The following is a 19,872-nucleotide window of genomic DNA, read 5'->3' on the forward strand; positions in this document are numbered from 1 at the left end:
TTTATATGTTTACATCATTTTAATATGATGCATGGTTCATGAGTTATTATATGCATGAAGTTTAGGGTCCAATCTGTAAATATGCAGTGCACTGGTTAATTAGAAAAACGTTCCGCAAAAAAACGTGACTCGGGCCGAATCTGGCTAGGCCAACAGTGCGCAGGAGAGGGGCGGGTGCTGCTCACCCTGGGCCAAGGCCCAAGTCGGTGGAGGCGGCTGAGGCAGTGCGGGTTGGGCCTTGGAGGACGCTGGAGGCGCGGTCAACGCGCTCGTCCTCTCCTCCAGGAGATCGAGCGAGGCAGGGAAAGCAGGGCGCGTTCCTTTGCCCGACAGAAAGCAGAGCAGCGGCGGCCTAGAACTTGCGGTGGAGGCCGGCGGACGTGGATCCGGTGGGTCGGCGAGGCATCCGGCGACGGGGAGAGCCCGGCCACGAGGATCCATGGCGAGGTCTCTGCAGAATAACAAAGTGAGAGAGATGAACTGAGCAAGAGACGTAGAGAGAAGACAGCGGGAAGAAGCAGAACGCGAAGAAGAGGAGGCAGGGCACGGCGACATGACCTGCTGGTCACCGGCGGCGGCAGGATGAGGTGGCGTCGGGGTTCACAGGGGGGTCGAAGAGGAGGCATCGGGCGTGGAACGCGGGCGGCTGCTCGCTGGCCTTGGCGCGGGCGAGCAGAGGGACTCGGCGTCGAGGGACGAAGGGGATGGACAGGTCCGAGGCTCTCGACGCGGATCGGGCGGAACTCACGGCGACGCAACGAGTGGGAGCTACGGGAGGCCATCCATGGCGGCGCTGCGAAGACAAACAAAGAGAGAGAGCAGTGTGAGAGAGAGAAACAGAAGCAGGGGGAACCAGAGAAAGGGAAGAAGGGGCACGAGGAGACGGCGACGTGCTGGTGGTGCCCGACGGCGAAGGGAGCTCCTGTGGTGCTGCTGCTTGCGGCGGCGCGCGGGAAGCACGGGAGGAGGGCGATGGGGGTCGGCGTGGAGTGGATCGAGGAGCTGCTCTGGTTGGCCGGGCGAGCAAATCGGGGAGGGGCAGTGGAGAGCGCTGGTTGGTGGGTGGAGGAAAACGAGGAGAAGGGGGATCCCGAGGTGGATCGAGACCAGGTGGCGGCGGCGAGGAGGAAGGATGGGACAACTCTCCCAGAATTTAGGGTTGCCCCATTTATATATGCGGGTGGATTAGATTAGGGGTGTTCGGTCCGTCCGATCGTAATCGGGCGGTCGAGAAAATAGGCTAGAAGAGTCTATATAAGAAACAATGATGTTTTATAGATGTTTGGGGATGATCCGGACCCATCGGTAACAACAACCCGAGTCGGGTTCAGGACAATTTTCGGACGCGCGCGAGGGGATCGCGGGCTGACGAGAGAGGTTAGTTGGTTTGACAAGAGGGAACCGAAAACACGTTTGGTCTCGGAACGGTCAACAAAAGCAAGGAGGGACACGGCAACTACGAGCGGATGCAAGTTTTATGAAAACATGCAGATGCAATGCGATGATGAATGCGATAAACAAATAAATACACATGACGAAACTCGAAAAACATGGAAGGCGTCTGGAGCGTCCGTCTCGGGGCGTTACAACACTCCACCACTACGAGAGGATCTCGTCCCGAGATCTAGGATGGCACCGGAGAGAAAACGGAAGAGGAAGAGGTAAAACAAAGTTGCTTCTTTGACAAACGAGTGAAATCAAAGAACCTTGAGAGGTCGCAAAGCTTGAAGAAATGACACAACGGAGGTGAACATAATTTAAAACACTCCGTTCAGCAAGAGGAACAAGGGACATTGCGAGAACCTTGTAGGTTGAAGGACGTGAAACAAGAGCTTAACGGATCAAAATTAATATGAAAGCACACCGGTAGAAAAGAGAAACAAGGAACAAGAATGACATAATTTGGACAGCACTCCGATAGAAAATGGAAGGAATTAACATGAACTTGAGAAGATGGGATGACACTTGATGAAATCAGCAACACACTGCCTCCGGAACTATTGAAAGAATGGCACAATGGGTCAGAAAGATTTCAGACAGCACTCCGGTTGAGAAGGGAGGCAAAACTTGACAGAATGGGAAGAACTTGAAAAGAGGGCACGACACTCCGGTTGGAAATGGATAAGCACGAAAAGAGCACGGTCCTCACAAACCGAGAAGATGAGTGAAGAGAGCAACATCATAATGCCTCTGGAAGAAATAAATAATAGAAGATAGATCCTTGGAATAAAGAATGGAGAAGAAAATGACAACTTCTGCCACAAATGAGCTTGGAAAGCACCCTTCCAAGAAGGTTATAACGGAGTTGTTGGAAAATCAACAACGAAAAGAACAAGCTTGTTGAGGGCTTATGGAACACATCTCAAAATTATGAGGTGACAACCCGCCACTAACGGAAAACAGTTGATTGGATTGAGATCAATAAGGAGATGAAAACTTCTTCACCAAGATGAGAAGGAGAAAACTTGATCATTGATAAACACCACAAATAGCTACATTCCTTAAGGAAGGCTATAGGTGAAATATAACCCAATACAACTCCAACAAAAAGATTGATTGGTTGAAAAGATCTCTTAAACGAAGATAAAATGATGGATTTAAATATGTCACTCTTGAAAACTTTGTGAATCATGAACCCGAAGGGAAATTATCCAGAATGACATAGCACCACCTCAAAAGATAGGGTAGAAAGAATTGCACTTCGGAATGCGAGATGAAGAATGCTTGAACTCCTCAAGACAACCATGTGTTGAGCACCATGTTTATTTTAGAGTATAGCTTGACAGATCTTGACTCCGAGAGAAATCTTGAAGAACAATTGAAGAATGAAAGGAATCCTTGACGAAGCACCATGTAGAGCCTCCATGAAGAACTCCGGTAATAAAAGGATGATAAAAAGAAAGAGAAGTTGACAACACAAGGTGAAGCCTTGCAATGATTTAGATAGAGCTTCGCGACGAGATAATGCGGAAAACTTGGAGCTCCGGAAAGAAAAGATGAACAACTTGGAACCGAGAATTTGATATCATGAACGAACTCCGGAAGAAGGAATTAAACACTTGGAGGAAACAAGAATAAGAATTACATTACGCGTATCCTTCACCAATTTAGATTGATGACAAGCAACGGATTTTGGCATACTACTTATTCTCGTAGAAAGGATTAAGATAGATATTGCGCAACCTTGGGAAGGTCTTCATCGAACCACCGGTAGGATTGGAAAGAACGAATGAATCTATATGATAATGAAGGAAGAGAACTCTTGAACGAACCACCGTAAGAATTGAAAATGAACGAAGAAAAGATAAAGAAACACCGGGAAGAATTAGAAAATGAACGAAGATACTTGAGAGAATTTAGATACAAGTGAACGAAGAGATCACGAGATGATTAGAGAATACTTGAACGGTGCACCGGAATAATATGGAGATGAACGAAGAGACATCAATTTAGAATAATTGGAGAACGAGGCTGGAAACTTAGAACGAAGAAATCTTCTGAAATGATGGCCTTTGGATGATCAAGAAGCGAAAATAACTCATGAAATGCTCTGGATGGGTATGAAAAGAATTTTCACAATCGAAAAACAATTATGAGAGGATGGCATAAGCTAGAACTATGAATCTTCAAGAGAATGGAGCAAGATTTAAGAGAAACTCTTCTTCGGTCTTCAAATGTTGAGAGTGATGATGAGAAACACCACCATGAATTATTGAGATACTCCGGGATGAAGATTAGAAAGGTTGAACCAATGATGAAAAGAATTTGAAAGATCTTGGAGAATGACATATGACTGATGATAATTCATTCTTACGTCAAACTTTGAAATGAATTTGAAAATAACTCCGGAAAAATTTTTAGAAGAGTCTGGTAAGGTCCTGGGAAAAGACCTGTGGGTTAGGGCCCACTCAAAAGAAACAACGTTGGAATGATTTAAAAGAAAGATTGCGCCGGTAGAATTAAATGGCTCAAAAGAGATAACAACCTCGAGATAGCTTGAAAGGATTACGAATAGAAACTTGAATCTTCTGGGATATCTTTAGCACTCCAGATAAACATGAATAGCAAGAGGTGGAAGATTAAGAGGTACACCGGCATGAGAAAGCATTTGAAACGAGGAAAATATATGATCGAGAAAGCTTGAATTGAATTCACCGGAGAAGAAAAAGAATGAAGAATGATAAACTTGAAGAACATCTTCATGAGAACCACCGGGTAAGAACATTGATTGAAAAGAATGAAGGGACTTCACATGAATAAAATGGATACTTGGTTAAGACATCTGATTCCTTGAAGGAAAAGGGTGGGAGGGCGGGAAAACAAAGGCAACTTGGGACGGATGAAACAAACAACGTTGGGAAAAACTGAGAGGTGATCTTGTGAATGTTGAAATGATCGGATGCACTTGAAGAGAAACACGTCGGTTGGAAAGAATTGGGATGACAATCTCGATGATCAAGAAGGATTTGTATTCACATAGAAGTATGAGAACACCGCTTAGAAAAGGAAGGGAATCAACACTTGACAATGAAGCAACTCGAATACCACAAATCAAAACAAAACAAAGGATTGGCTCGCAGAATAAGCCGGAACAAATACATATGATAGAGATTTACCCAATCCCATATCCTGCATCTGTCGGAAAGATATTCTAAGAGCTACTTGAATTCCCACCTATAAACTCCCGAAACTTTCTGGTTATGCAATCAGGTGTTGGGGATACAGGGGACACAATATATCTCACCCAAACTAACAATACCTAGATCCAGCTGTATCCATCCGTCAACACATAACCAAGAAACCTTTGGAAATCGTGTACCTCAACCTTCAAAAAACATCCGTTATACGAGTTATGGCAATACTCCCAAACTCCCGCCCCAGTACTGGGTGGCGTCGAGATGATCTCACCAACAACTGCATAAAAGAGATTTTCGATGTCGGCGAAACTCAGGTATTCTAGAACTGCAACGATAAAATTGTGACGACAACACCTCGGAGCTCAACTCCCCGGGACACTGCCACAACCCCTAAATGTCAGGAGGCACCAAGAACAATGTTCTCGTCACAAAACCATCGGAACGATTCCAAGATACCTGCGTGATCCTAAATTTTTTTAGTGAAATTCGAGGAGAGGAAAGTCAAAACTTCTACGTCAGGAGGCCTCACCAGAGCGACAAAGGGACTGAGGAGTAAGAAGAATCCTACTCTCTGACATATATAATCCTAAGACTCAAAACATTTTGTTCGAGACTCAACAACGCCAGCGATTCGATCAAGCAGGGGGCTCCTAAGTCGGGGATGGCTCTGATTACCAACTTGTAACGCCCACGATGCGGCTATATCTCCCACGTGTCGAGGCACGACTTAGAGGCATAACCGCATTGTTGTTTTGTCGCAAGAAGGGTCATCTTCACACAATCCCATGTAATGAACAAGAATGGGATAAAGAGAGTTGGCTTACAATCGCCACTTCACACAATACATAAATAAATCATACATCAATCAGAGTACACGCATAGGTCCGACTACAGAACCAAAATAAAAGAAGACAACCCCAAATGCTAGATCCCCGATCGTCCCAACTGGGCACCACTACTGATCAACATGAAAAAAAACATAGTAACGACCAAGGTCCTCATCGAGCTCCCACTTGAGCTCGGTTGCGTCACCTGCACTGGTATCGTCGGCACCTGCAACTGTTTTGGAAGTATCTGGTGAGTCACGAGGACTCAGCAATCTCACACTGGCGAGATCAAGACTATTTAAGCTTATAGGAAGGAAAGGGTAGTGAGGTGGAGCTGCAGCAAGCACTAGCATGTATGGTGGCTAACATACGCAAATAAAAGCGAGAAGAGGAGCAACGGAACGGTCATCAACTAGTAATGATCAAGAAGTGATCCTGAACTCCTACTTACGTCAAGACATAACCCAAAAACCGTGTTCACTTCCCGTGAACACCGGTATGACGGAAACTAGGGCGGCAAGAGTGGAACAAAACACCAGGCATAAGGCCGAGCCTTCCATCCTTTACCAAGTATATAGATGCATTATTTAAATAAGAGATATTGTGATATCCCAACATATTCATGTTCCAACATGGAACAAACTTCATCTTCACCTGCAACTAGCAACGCTATAAGAGGGGCTGATCAAAAGCGGTAACATAGCCAAACAACGGTTTGCTAGGAAAGGTGGGTTAGAGGCTTGACATGGCAATATGGGAGGCATGATATAGCAAGTGGTAGGTAGCGCAGCATAGCAATAGAACGAACAACTAGCAAAGCAAAGATAGAAGTGATTTCGAGGGTATGGTCATCTTGCCTGAAATCCCGCTAGGAAGAAGAACGAGTCCATGAAGAAGACAAACGGACGTAGTCGAACGAATCCTCACAACTCCGGAACGAAACCGAAGCTAACGAGAGAAGCAAACCGGAAAGAAGCAAACAACATAGTAAACAACCACCACATACACATGGCATGATGCACAAACAAGTATGATGCATGTCCGATTTAATGAGGCATGGCATGGCAAAGTGCACAAACAATACTACAAATTAAGTGAAGCTCAATATGCAACAAGTTGCATATTGAAGAAACACCACATCAATTATTTAGTTCTCTCTCGTTTATGTACCCCAACAATATTAAATGTTATTAAACATGGCAAGGGGTGAAGCATAAGTAAACTAACTATTTAAGCAAGTTAAATGAGGCCGGAAACAATCAACAACAATTCCGGAAAATCCTCATGTCCATATTTTAGATTTGGTACTGTTCTGCCTAAAACCATATTTTATTGTTGTTAAACAGCAAAATAAAGTGCACCAGGTTAATCTATGCATTTTCCTACCCCATTTACATATAAAGTTTATTTAAAATGGAGCTACGGTTATTTAGTTATGAAATAAAACATTTTAGCATGGCATTTGAGTAAATTTAATCAAACAGCATTGTAAACATTTTAAACATGGATGAGAGAAGCATATTATGAAACTAGATAAAATTCTAAGCACTTTATATGTTTACATCATTTTAATATGATGCATGGTTCATGAGTTATTATATGCATGAAGTTTAGGGTCCAATCTGTAAATATGCAGTGCACTGGTTAATTAGAAAAACGTTCCGCGAAAAAAAGCGACTCGGGCCGAATCTGGCTAGGCCAACAGTGTGCAGGAGAGGGGCGGGTGCTTCTCACCCTGGGCCAAGGCCCAAGTCGGTGGAGGCGGCTGAGGCAGTGCGGGCTGGGCCTTGGAGGACGCTGGAGGCGCGGTCAACGCGCTCGTCCTCTCCTCCAGGAGATCGAGCGAGGCAGGGAAAGCAGGGCGCGTTCCTTTGCCCGACAGAAAGCAGAGCAGCGGCGACCTAGAACTTGCGGTGGAGGCCGGCGGGCGTGGATCCGGCGGGTCGGTGAGGCATCCGGCGACGGGGAGAGCCCGGCCACGAGGATCCATGGCGAGGTCTCTGCAGAATAACAAAGTGAGAGAGATGAACTGAGCAAGAGACGCAGAGAGAAGACGGCGGGAAGAAGCAGAACACGAAGAAGAGGAGGCAGGGCACGGCGACATGACCTGCTGGTCACCGGCGGCGGCAGGATGAGGTGGCGTCGGGGTTCACAGGGGGGTCGAAGAGGAGGCATCGGGTGTGGAACGCGGGCGGCTGCTCGCTGGTCTTGGCGCGGGCGAGCAGAGGGACTCGGCGTCGAGGGACGAAGGGGATGGACAGGTCCGAGGCTCTCCGACGCGGATCGGGCGGAACTGACGGCGACGCAACGAGCGGGAGCTACGGGAGGCCATCCATGGCGGCGCTGCGAAGACAAACACAGAGAGAGAGAGAGCAGTGTGAGAGAGGGAGAGAAACAGAAGCAGGGGGAACCAGAGAAAGGGAAGAAGGGGCGCGAGGAGACGGCGACCTGCTGGTGGTGCCCGACGGCGAAGGGAGCTCCGGTGGTGCTGCTGCTTGCGGCGGCGCGCGGGAAGCTCGGGAGGAGGGCGATGGGGGTCGGCGTGGAGTGGATCGAGGAGCTGCTCTGGTTGGCCGGGCGAGCAAATCGGGGAGGGGCAGTGGAGAGCGCTGGTTGGTGGGTGGAGGAAAACGAGGAGAAGGGGGATCCCGAGGTGGATCGAGACCGGGTGGCGGCGGCGAGGAGGAAGGATGGGACAACTCTCCCAGAATTTAGGGTTGCCCCATTTATATATGCGGGTGGATTAGATTAGGGGTATTCGGTCCGTCCGATCGTAATCGGGCGGTCGAGAAAATAGGCTAGAAGAGTCTATATAAGAAACGATGATGTTTTATAGATGTTTGGGGATGATCCGGACCCATCGGTAACAACAACCCGAGTCGGGTTCAGGACAATTTTCGGACGCGCGCGAGGGGATCGCGGGCTGACGAGAGAGGTTAGTTGGTTTGACAAGAGGGAACCAAAAACACGGTCGGTCTCGGAACGGTCAACAAAAGCAAGGAGGGACGCAGCAACTACGAGCGGATGCAAGTTTTATGAAAACATGCAGATGCAATGCGATGATGAATGCAATAAACAAATAAATACACATGACGAAACTCAAAAAACATGGAAGGCGTCTGAAGCTTCGGTCTCGGGGCGTTACAATTATGTCGACATTTATTTATCCTCATGAATTGTAAAAGACCTTGGATTGGATCTAGAACCTAAGTCCATGCATGGCTGAGTGTCTAAAACGCTCTAGTTGATCCAAAGGAAGGCAACAATAGAGGATGCGCTCGCTCTCAAGAAGAGGGGGTATTGACCTGATCAGTAATACCCACTCCTCTGAATTTGTTCCCTAGGGGAGCAAATGGGTTTTTGTTCATGTGAGGAACGAAAATAGTGAGGTGGTGAGACATGAAGCGAGGCTTGTAGCACAGGGGTTCACGCAGAGACCCGTCATTGTTTAAGATGATACATAATCTCCTGTTATGAGGGGAATAACATTCCGATATTTAATATCGCTGGCATTGAATAATGAATTTGTATATCCAACTGATGGATGATGTGACTTCATAGTTTTACGAGTCAATTGATTCGAATATCTATATGATAGTTCCTAAGGGAATGAAGATTTTGAATTTAATTGCAACATGTATTGCATAAAGATTCAGAAGTCATTTTATGGCTGGAAGTAGTCGGGATGGATGTGGTATGACCGACTGAGTGAGTTCCTTTTCTAGAAGGATTACTCAAACATTGATTATTGTTCATGTATGTTCATCAAGAAATCCAAAGAGGGATTTTATACAATTTCTGTGTATGTTCATGATCTGAGTATCATTAGAGCTACACAAGAGATACATGATACAATCATATCATCTTAAGACGGAGTGTAAGATTTAAGATTTGCTTGAGACCAAATTTTGATTGAGTTTGGAACTTGAGCGTATTCCTTCGGGAATATTTGTCCATCAGTCCACATTTATCCAAAAGATTGTTGAAAGTTCAACATGGATAAGTCATATCCATTAAAGAACTATGGTTTTGATACCTCTGGATTACTAGAGATAAGGACCCATTAAGGCCTAATGGCAGTGATGAAGAGATATTTGGACTTGGGTTTCCATATCGCGGTGCAATGAGAGCACAGGTGTATCTAGCAAACTGCACCAGGCCTGGTATTTCATTATCAGTAAATTTATTAGCTAGATACAATGCATCACCGATTAAAATGTGTTGGGTTGGTGTGAAGAATATTTTTAGATATCTTCTCGACACTATAGATCTTGGTTTGTTCTACGAGAAAAAAATCAAGATATGACCATGGTTGGATATTGTGATGTTGGGTATATATTAGATTCCCATAATCCTAGATCACAGACTGGTTTTTGTCTCCTCGAATGAAGGTGTGACCTTCTCTGGGAAGTCAAGAAGACATATTTTAGTGGCTGCATCCACTAGTCATTCTGAAATCGTTGATTTGTATGAAGCATCACATGAATGTATGTGACTTCACAGAATGATGAACTTTGTTGAAAGTTCAAGAGGGGTTGGTTGGTAGGAATCACCCACCATTATCTATGAAGATAATGTTTTGTTTGTATTATGATGATGCAGACAGGTTATAAAGAGAAACACTAGAATGTGTATGGCTCTAAAAGTATTTCATTCCCCATGAGTTGAAGAAATGTGGGAGATAAATATCTTGCAAATGAAGTCATGCGATAATTTTGGTGATTTATTCACAAAGTTTTTACCAAGTTCTTTATTCCAGAAATAAGTTAATGGAATTGGTATGAGGTGACTTTATTATTTGCAAGGTTCAGGGGGAGTGCAATCCTGAACGATAACCTGTTCGAGATCTTCGGATCTTTTGTATTGCACTCTTTTTTCCTTTATGAGTTTTCCCTAAATGGTTTTCTTATGTAAGGTTTTTAATGAGGCAATAGTAATACAAATAGTAAGATATGTTGGTTTCTCCTTATTTTCCCACGGGGTTTTTGTAAGGAGTTTTTCATGGCATATTATGTATATCTCCTCATATTTTTCCCATGAGGTTTTTGAAGGAGCACTTTTCAATATGATGACTCTACATAATCAAGGCGAAGATTAGGGGGAGTGTTAAGAACTAATTAGATATAGTTAATTATAGATAATCTCCACCTTGTAAACCGACAGACAGTTAGCCTTTTCTAACCGCCGTGTCTCTCCTCGCTCCCTCCCGAATGGATATGTCCATTCGTTCGCGTCCCTTTAGGGATATATAATGTACAGAGATCATCAATGAAAGGAATAGAGATTCATTTGTCTTCCTTGTTTCACATCAGGTTCAACAGATATGTGAAAATTGTGATGCAACATGGCAGAATGCTAAAACAGTTTCGTAGATGTATCAGCATGTTTCATGATTGAACATTCAAACTTTGTCAAAATATATATTGAAAATGCAAGGAGTAGCCTTTTCGTTCTTGCAATTTTTTTTGCCGGAATCCTTCTTGCATTTCTATCTCAATTGTACTCCCTCCGTTCCTAAATATTTGTTTTTTTAAGATTTTAAATGGACTACTACATACGGATATATATAGACATATTTTAGAGCGTAGATTCACTCATTTTGCTCCGTATGTAGTCACTTGTTGAAATCTCTACAAAGACAAATATTTAGGAACGGAAGAAGTATATTGGTATAATTGTCTTGTACGAAATGAGAACCTAGGAATGTTTATCGCGCAAGTTAAAATACAAATATATTCGTATGTCGCAGTCAACAGCAATGCAACTTGAGAAGCTGGGGTTGGTGTTCATAATGTCAACTTAGTTCCATCGATTCGAGACGTATCAAACTGACCAAACAAACAAACGAAAAGGAGAAAATACGGTGGACAAGAAGGGGCCAGACATGGCGTCCCCCATAGCTCTCGCCGTCCTCGTGTTTGCAGTACTCATCGGCCAGTTCCCGCCGATAACTTCCGCAAACGACAATCATGGCTTCCGCGCCTCCCTCACTCGTATGCGCCAACACTTCAGCAACTACTCCGCCGCGGTACACCGCGACACGCACCGCCTCGCTTTCCTCGCGCGCGCTCCAACGACGAACACCACGACCACACCTGCCCTCCAGGCGCTAGTCGAGAACGGCGCCGGAGCGTACCACATGAGCGTGTCCATCGGCACGCCGCCGCTCACCTTCCCTGCCATCCTCGACACCGGCAGCGACCTGGTCTGGACGCAGTGCGCGCCGTGCACCCAGTGCTTCCCGCAGCCGACGCCGCTGTACGAACCGGCGGGCTCCTCCACCTTCTCCAAGCTCCCGTGCGCGAGCCCGCTCTGCCAGTCCATGCCGAGCCCCTTCCGCGCCTGCAACGCCAGCGGCTGTGCCTACGACTATCGCTACGTCGTCGGCTTCACCGCCGGCCGCCTCGCCACCGAGACGCTCACCGTCGGCGGCGCCACGTTCCGCGAGGTCACGTTCGGGTGCAGCACCGCGAACGGCGGGCACATGGACAACGCGTCGGGCATCGTGGGGCTCGGGCGCAGCCCGCTGTCCCTCGTGTCGCAGCTCGGCATCGGCCGGTTCTCCTACTGCCTCCGCTCGGACTCGGAGGCCGGCGCCAGCCCGATACTGTTCGGCTCCCTGGCCAGCGTGACAGGCGACGACGTCCAGTCCACGCCGTTCGTCCGGAACCCCGCGGTGCCGGTGCGACGCGCCCCGTACTACTACGTGAACCTCACCGGCGTCACGGTCGGCGCGACAGACCTCCCGGTCGCGCCCAGCACGTTCGGCTTCACGCGCGCCGGCGCGGGTGGCGTGATCGTCGACTCCGGCACGACCTTCACGTACTTTGCCGAGGCGGGGTACGTGATGCTGAAGCAGGCGTTCCTCTCGCAGACAGCTGGCCGGCTGACGAGAGTGAGCGGCGCCCCGTTCGACTTCGACCTGTGCTTCGAGGCGGGCGGCGACCTCGACGTCGGCGCCGTGCCAGTGCCAGGTCTGGTGCTTCGTTTTGCGGGCGGCGCGGAGTACGCCGTCCCGCGGCTGAGCTACTTCGACGCCGTGGACGAGCAAGGGCGTGTGGCGTGCTTGCTGGTGCTCCCGACGAGGGGCGTGTCCGTCATAGGCAACGTGATGCAGATGGACCTGCACGTGCTCTACGATCTCGACGGTGGGGTGCTATCCTTCGCCCCGGCTGATTGCGCTAGTGTTTGATCACGGCCTTACATTGTTGATTATAATGTCGTTTCACAATTTTTATGAACAAGACGACGATACATCGACGCGGATCTTTGAAACATGGGGCCAATGCAACTGGAATGGAAAACAATTTTAGAAAAAATAAAAGGAGTCGAGAAAAATCTGACTTTTTTTGGGTAACAAACATGGTCTAGCATAACAGTGAAACGAAAATGTTCACTAGCTAGTTACACACACTGGCTGACTGGCAGTTCATGGTAATATCAATCTTGGAAAAGAAAACATAGGACCCGCTGTTTCATTGGCACGTCGTTTGTCTTTCGATTCTCCTCCTCCTATGACGACTTTTGACCAAGTTTAGGAGTCGGTTCGATACATGTTTGTTTTATACTCCCTTCGTCCGAAAATATTTGTCATCGAAATGGATAAAAAAAATATTTAGACATATTTTAGTTTTAGATACATCTCTTTCTATCCATTTTGATGACAAGTATTTTCGGACGGAGGAAACCGGACACATCACACCTGAACAGGACATAAGATCGACACAGGCATGCGTTCCATCACTCATCACTTGAGTAGTATCACGTATGCTAGAAAGCTTCTCCTCGATATTTTATTTCCTTTCTGTTCTTTAGATATTGGTTTTCTAGTGCAAGTCTTCGCCTATACGACCGGGTCGTACACAACCGAGCGTGAGACCCCCTCCCGTATGTGGCACTTGGCGATACGAATCTGAAAGCAACGGCCGTCTCTAATCTCCCCAGCGCCCCAAACTGCAGCCGCTGTTGTGACCGCCATGGCCGCTCGCCACATCTCCGCCGGTGTGATCCGCCACGGCCGCTCGCCACATCGCGGCCGGTGTGACGCATGGTACAGCACCCCAGCTCAGCGCCCTCCATTCCCGCTGGAAACGGCGACGTCGTCGCCGGCCCAGCTCATGGCACCGCCCCAGCTGGCTGTCCCCGCCGGTCACGGCGATGTTCGTGGGCGCCTCCAATCCCCGCACAGCTAACCGGCGCACTATGCAAGCTGCATACACCCTTTGCCTGCGTCTCGGCACCTGTAAATGACTCAATCAGCATGTTCCCTGTAATTTGTTGGTGCTTGACTGTAAAAACTGAACAGAGGCAACTCTTTTTCTTCTGAACTTCTGATACAAGATGTGGCCTGGGATGTTTTCTTCAGTTGATTGCAAATATCACAAATAGGAGAACAATTTTGCAAATACAATGAGTCTTTATTCAAAATGTACATAAATTCATTTATATAACAGAGAAGCTCCACAATTTGCATCAGCTATCCTATCTTCCTTGAGAATAAAAATCTGAAGAAAAATGAACAAAGCATCAACTATCCTACAACTACTTGACTTTAGTCCTGATTGTGTTATCTTGCTAGGTGAAACAACATCTCATGGACATTTATAGAAATCACTGAATCATGTATTCATGTTCCACACAGGCATGCACAACAACAGATTGAGCCGGAGATTATCTGCTGATAGTTTTTTTGGTTCTTCTATCTTCCTTTTGCCATCTTGTTGATCGCCTTCTGTCAGTGTCGACAGAACAGCACGTTTGTTGTCAGTGTCTCAGTGAATGTCATCCTAGCATAGCCACCGGATAGAAACTTATCATCATCAGAAACTTTGTAATTCGATTAGATCACTGGCAATTACGTCAGTCCAGCCCCATGTGCCAAGACGCAGCAGCAGGCAACAACTCTTAACACAAGTGGCTAGTGCCAAGATGCAGCGCCTTCATGGGCGAGCCTTCGGGGCGCCGAGGAGTGTGGGCGTGGATGGCAGGGGATAACAGCGGGGATGGAGCTCCGGTGCTTCCGTGACAGAGCGAGTAGAAGAGCTGTGGTGGTGGCGGCAACGACGAGCGAGCGTTGGCGGCGGCGGTGGCGGCTGCGGCGACGATGACGAGAGCGGTAGCGGCGGCGAAGAAAAGGGGATTAGGTAACGGGATACCCTGCTTGCTTTGAGTTCGTTTCTGCACGTGTCATGCGATGGAAAGGGTCTCACCATCGGCAGCGTGCGACCCGGGTCGCATAAGATTTTTTTCCCTCTTCTCTTATCCATACGGCTTACGTACGAAGTGACTTGGCATTCATTAGTAGTAAGACCATAGGATACGAGAACGCACTAGCTAACCCACGGTAACATTCCTCTGATCTGATGTACGTATAAGGTAGTAAGCCACAAGAGTTCTGTTGACTGCCAGGCAATAAAATACCCGGTGCACCATTGATGCTAGAAGAATGATACGCCAGCTCACCTTGAACTTTCCGAAAGGCTACTCTCCGAATACGAAAGTTAACCAGAATCCCCTTACTGACTGGCAAGTGGTGGCCCCTGATGAGCATTGCTGCATGTAATAATATCCAGTTTTAGCGGCTCTCCAAAGGAACGAACAGTCCATAAATTGGCCCGTGCACACAGACTGAGAACACTACTCAAACAAGTACTTTCTCTGTAAACTGATATAAGAGCGTTTAGAACCTTTCAGATTAAAGAGAAGCCAACTCAGTAGTCTGGCAAAGCAATACTGAGTACGATGGCGACGACGAACGTAGCGGAGATGAGCAAAACGATCAATGGCCGTCTAAGACTTTGGAACACGTGTATGTTGATAAGTCCTCTCCATCCAGCTCGACGCCATATCGCCTTCCCCAGCCCCAAATGGAACGGAGCCCAGATGCCAGGGAAGCAGAGAAGCTAAGGACAAGGTGTATACGAGGACAATGAGCCAACGGTTGACTGAACCCAGGATGAGGTGAAACCCGAATGCAAACGCAGCAATCATACATTGAGCTCCCACCGGCACCAACCCAGACGCCAGCAAGTTGTACAAGTAACGGTGGGCCCGGGGAATTTCTCTAACACCGCCATATATAAGAAAGCAGGTCGCAGTAAGGGAGCAGAGGAAGGCCATGGTGTCTGAAACCACAAATGCCCGGAACGCGAAACGTCTCGCCAGCGTTGCTGTCCCTGCATGCCCATGGTCGTCGGCGACGAACCCCCCCGGCACTGTGAAAGCTGCCCCGAAGGCCATGGTGGCGATTAGCACTGACCCGATTATTCCACTTTCTGTCATCATGTCTTGTTCATGTGAGGCTTCTTCTCGAGTGGGTTTGTCGTACACGTTACGAAGATAAAGGGGGTGGACTCCATCTAAAGTAATCGCTGCCCCCAACCAGCCCAGACAACTGCGCACAATAATATGAGGATCCTGTTCATAAAACAAGTTTAGGGCTCATTTCGTTTGCAGGATCCTTAAAAGGCAGGTACAGCAAAAACATATAAATAAGATAGAAATGCATGCGCAAATCAGAGGACCGGTAAACACAAGAGTTCTATTAACTTTGATGTTTCCTTCACATGAATTCAAAAAACATAGGTCAAATCAAAGTCAACCTAGATACACATGTATTGTTAGAGCATCTACAACCGGACGCCTCAACCCCCCTCAAACAACCAGACAGATCAGCGACCGGTCAAAAATAAAGTGCCTCAAACGGGCTTCAAACGTCCGGACTGACCGGCACCCCTCATATCCAGCCCAAATCTGGGGCGGATATGGCGGCCCGAGCGCGGCCGGGTGCGTCCGCTATGTCGGAACTAACAGCCCGATCGCAACAAAAAGTGCACCAAACCCCCCTTCGACCTACCCTCTCCTCTCTTCTCGTCGCCTTTTCCTCCTCTAGATCACTTGCTCCTCTCCTCTCTTCTTCCTCCTCAGCACCGGACTGCACCTTGCCCTCTATGTGTTCTACAAATTGTCCGACTAGATCATTGGGTGATTTTTTGGTAGGCAGAACGATGGATTCCGATGGTTCGCCGAACGAGCAGTATGGCCCGACGGAGCTTGATGAAATGATTCAAAAAGATTCGGGCAACCATCAATGCTCCCTTTGTGAGGAATATTGATTATCTATGCAGAGAAGATTCATAGTGACGATCCCTCGTTCAGAATGGGTGCAATGATGACCGAAGCTTATTGCTTTTGGACGATGCGGCTATTTAAGCCGGTTTCGTCACTCCTCGCGCGGCGAGGTGGGACTAAACCCCCAAACCTTCCGGCCCAACACAGATGTCATCTACATTGGAAATCTTAAGTACGGACAATCCCGCCAGCCCAACACGGACTTAAAATATCCAAAATGATCGACGTGCATGTGCTTGCATGTATTTGGTGTTATAAAAATAGGGTTTGTGGTTGCAAATGAAAAAAAAATATTAAGGCCCGTCCGACCACTGTCCGCGGGCACGTCCGAACGCGTCAACGGACGTATAGGGACCCAGATTTACCTATCGTGGCTCTAGATGCTCCTATGCATCAAATCAAAGTCAAACCCCATGAATATGGTGATCACTAGTGGTGGGCTGGGCTGTGGAGGTGCCAGCCACTGCTAACATGTCATTAGTGGCAGGCACAACGCCCGCCACTGGTGACCTGATAGCAACGGTGGGCGTTAGTATGTACCCGCCATAAGTTGCTACTATTTATGACTTCGACACAATGGAATTGAGCGAAGGGAAAATGAAAGAAAATTTTCTTTGATCTCATTTTCAAAGGAAGAGCAGGGATTTTAACATCCACTTGGACCTCTTTTTAAAATTTCTATGTATGAGGAACGGGACTAAGATCCTTAGTGGCATAATAATCTCTAAATAGGTTTTCGCCTCACTTTATAGATAAATCAACCACCATGTCCATGTGGTTTGACATTGATTTGACATTGTTTCTTCAAATTCAAAATGATACAATATATAAAATTTGACTTTTTGCAGATCAACAACACACTAGAACTACAATATGTAAGAAAAAGAACAGAACTGTTGTTCGAAAATGACAATTAAGTTTGTTAATATTGTTGTTCGAATGATTTGTTGGTCTGCAAAGTTTTAAGTTATAGCCTTATAGGCTGTGTTGTCTAGGAAAAATAGAAAAGAGAAGTTTCTACGAAGTGAAGCACAGATCTTTTCGCAAAGAAAAAAAGAAGTAAAGCATAGATCCCAATGCAACATTGGACAACCTAGATAGAAGATGCACTTTCGTGGGGGGTTGAGAGAAATCCATTCCCTTATGAACAGGGTTAGTAAGTTGTACTAAGTGGGCGACAATTAACATGGATCGGAGGGAGTAAACATTAGGGATATAACACAATGTGGAGATAGTAGTAGAAGACAACTTTACCTGGAAATAGTACATCCGGCCAGGTACTATTGCACGGATAGCAAGATCCATAGCAGTTAGCCCATCGTTGTTGGTAATGCTTGTCTCCACACTTGTCGTCTTCAGTAGTAAAATGACAATCTTCGGATATCCATGATGGGCAGCCAGATGGAGTGGAGTGTTCCCTCCAGAATCCGTGGCATTCCACAGCATCGAGAACTTGTCGTTCCGGCAAATATGGCGAACCACGGTTTCCCGACCATGCTCCACAGCACAGTGCAGAATATTTCTTCCTTTACCATCAACCATCTCATAGCAGTCAGGGATTCGGTGTACGAGCTCCTCCATGATTCTAGTTTGTTCCACCATAGCAGCAATATGCAGAGGAAATGACCCGTTGCCATCAGAAATGCTAGCCAGCCCGAGCGAAGCATGGCCATCAAGGAACAGCACAACTACATCAAGCCGTCCATACAGTACTGCAAAATGGAGAGGCGTGCTCCCTGACGAATCAGCCCTGGTTAGCAACGTTGGACCTTCTGGCCCCCAGCTCAGTATTGCTTCAGCCATTTCTACAGGGAAATTTGCTAGTATGTCAACGCGTGAGTACAGGTTGAAATTTACTGTAAGGATTGTAGCAGTAACTTGCTTGAAACATCAAAATCATCAAAATTGAAGCCAAAAAGCTCTTGGAAGAAGTAAAGAAGCGGCAGCTGTAGGTAGACCTTTTCAGTCCTACCTTTGCTACTAGCCGCCGCAGCATGCAAAGCAGTCCGTCCCTCCGGACCAGAAAATGACGCCGGCGAGGGTGTTCCGCTTTGCGACGGGCGTAGCAGCGCGCGAACCATCTGGACCGAGTCAGTCGACGCCGCCAGGTAGAGCGGCGAGACACCCTCGTCGCCGTCAACGGAGGCCAGATCGGGAACCTCCGTCATGAGCAGATCCACCACACCGGCACGCCCGTGCCGGACGGCTTCGTACAAGGCGGTTGCGCCCGACTGGTTCCTCGCGCGCAGCGCGGACTCCTCCTCCGCCCCGCCGGCTCGCATCCCCCGCAGGAGGACAGCCGCCACATCCGCGTGCCCGAACCTCGCCGCGCAGTGCAGCGGCGTGTCGAGGCACTTGTTGCGCGTGGCGGCCAGCGAGGGTGCCCTCTCGCAGAGGAGCGTCGCGAGCTCGGCGTGGCCGCGGCTGGCGACAAGGTGCAGAGCCGTGTTCCCGTTGCTCGCCACGCCTAGGAGAAAGCGGCCCGGTGCCGCGCCATGGACGTTCACCGCGACCTGGCCGTCTATTTGCCCGGCACCATGCTCTTGTCTGCTCAGTATCTCCTCCATGCGGACCTTGTCACCGGCGGTTAGCACTTGCAACAGCTCCACGTCAAGCGTCATCTTTTCGCGAGGGCCGAATTCTACCGCCGCCATGTTGTGATCTGCTATGCTATTTGGGATGTACACTGAAAAAAGAGGTAAATACACTAGTGGTGTTTGAACTTGCCATGGATGTGCACTTTAGTGCCTGAACTTGCAAAATACATTGAAGTAGTTCCATAACTTGGCATGGACGTGCATATACGGTTCAAATGGTGTTTGTATACGTCCGTGAAGCTAAGGAGGCGGGCCAGCATGCCATGGGGCCCGCTGTCAGTGACAAGGGTGTGTGGCCTGTTTTTTTGGAAAAAACCCTGAAATTATTTTCTTACCATAAGGCCCTCAGGGAGAAATCGATAAATTATAAAATAAAAACTAGAGTATAATTATAAGATAAAAAATAAAACTGGTGTGCTGGATCGAACAAGCGACGTACCAGAGTCAGAGTGCATGCGGCTCGCCACTCGACAACTTTAATGATTCATAACCTTTATAAACATTTGGCCGAACAAAATAAATAAAGAGAATTTAATAATCCAGCAAAAACACCATGGGATCTGTGACCCAAATATCGGACCAAAGCTTATAGGAACGGATGCCACTCCAACCATTGAGTTGTCATGTATCAAAAGTACAAGTACTCTTTATGACTGTATAACAAACATAATTTCAAAATAA

The 19,872-nt window shown here is 47.4% G+C and overlaps 2 protein-coding genes across 2 annotated transcripts; one reads left to right on the top strand and one right to left on the bottom strand.

Moving 5' to 3' along the window:
* The first annotated feature begins 11,222 nt into the window (after positions 1 to 11,222).
* LOC109742204 (aspartic proteinase nepenthesin-1-like) lies at positions 11,223 to 12,739 on the top strand. The gene has a single exon (XM_020301295.3). The coding sequence runs from the start codon at positions 11,349 to 11,351 to the stop codon at positions 12,654 to 12,656; it is 1,308 nt and encodes a 435-aa protein (XP_020156884.1). The 5' UTR covers positions 11,223 to 11,348; the 3' UTR covers positions 12,657 to 12,739.
* A 2,278-nt stretch (positions 12,740 to 15,017) lies between these two features.
* On the bottom strand, positions 15,018 to 19,590 carry LOC109742205 (protein ACCELERATED CELL DEATH 6). Its single transcript, XM_020301296.4, is given in 4 exon segments — positions 15,018 to 15,367; positions 15,369 to 15,880; positions 17,849 to 18,399; positions 18,567 to 19,590. Coding segments are annotated over 4 exon segments (1,938 nt in total). The 5' UTR covers positions 19,249 to 19,590; the 3' UTR covers positions 15,018 to 15,174.
* Positions 19,591 to 19,872: the final 282 nt, after the last annotated feature.

Source organism: Aegilops tauschii, chromosome 2, assembly GCF_002575655.3.
Source record: "Aegilops tauschii subsp. strangulata cultivar AL8/78 chromosome 2, Aet v6.0, whole genome shotgun sequence".
Lineage (NCBI taxonomy): Eukaryota > Viridiplantae > Streptophyta > Magnoliopsida > Poales > Poaceae > Aegilops > Aegilops tauschii.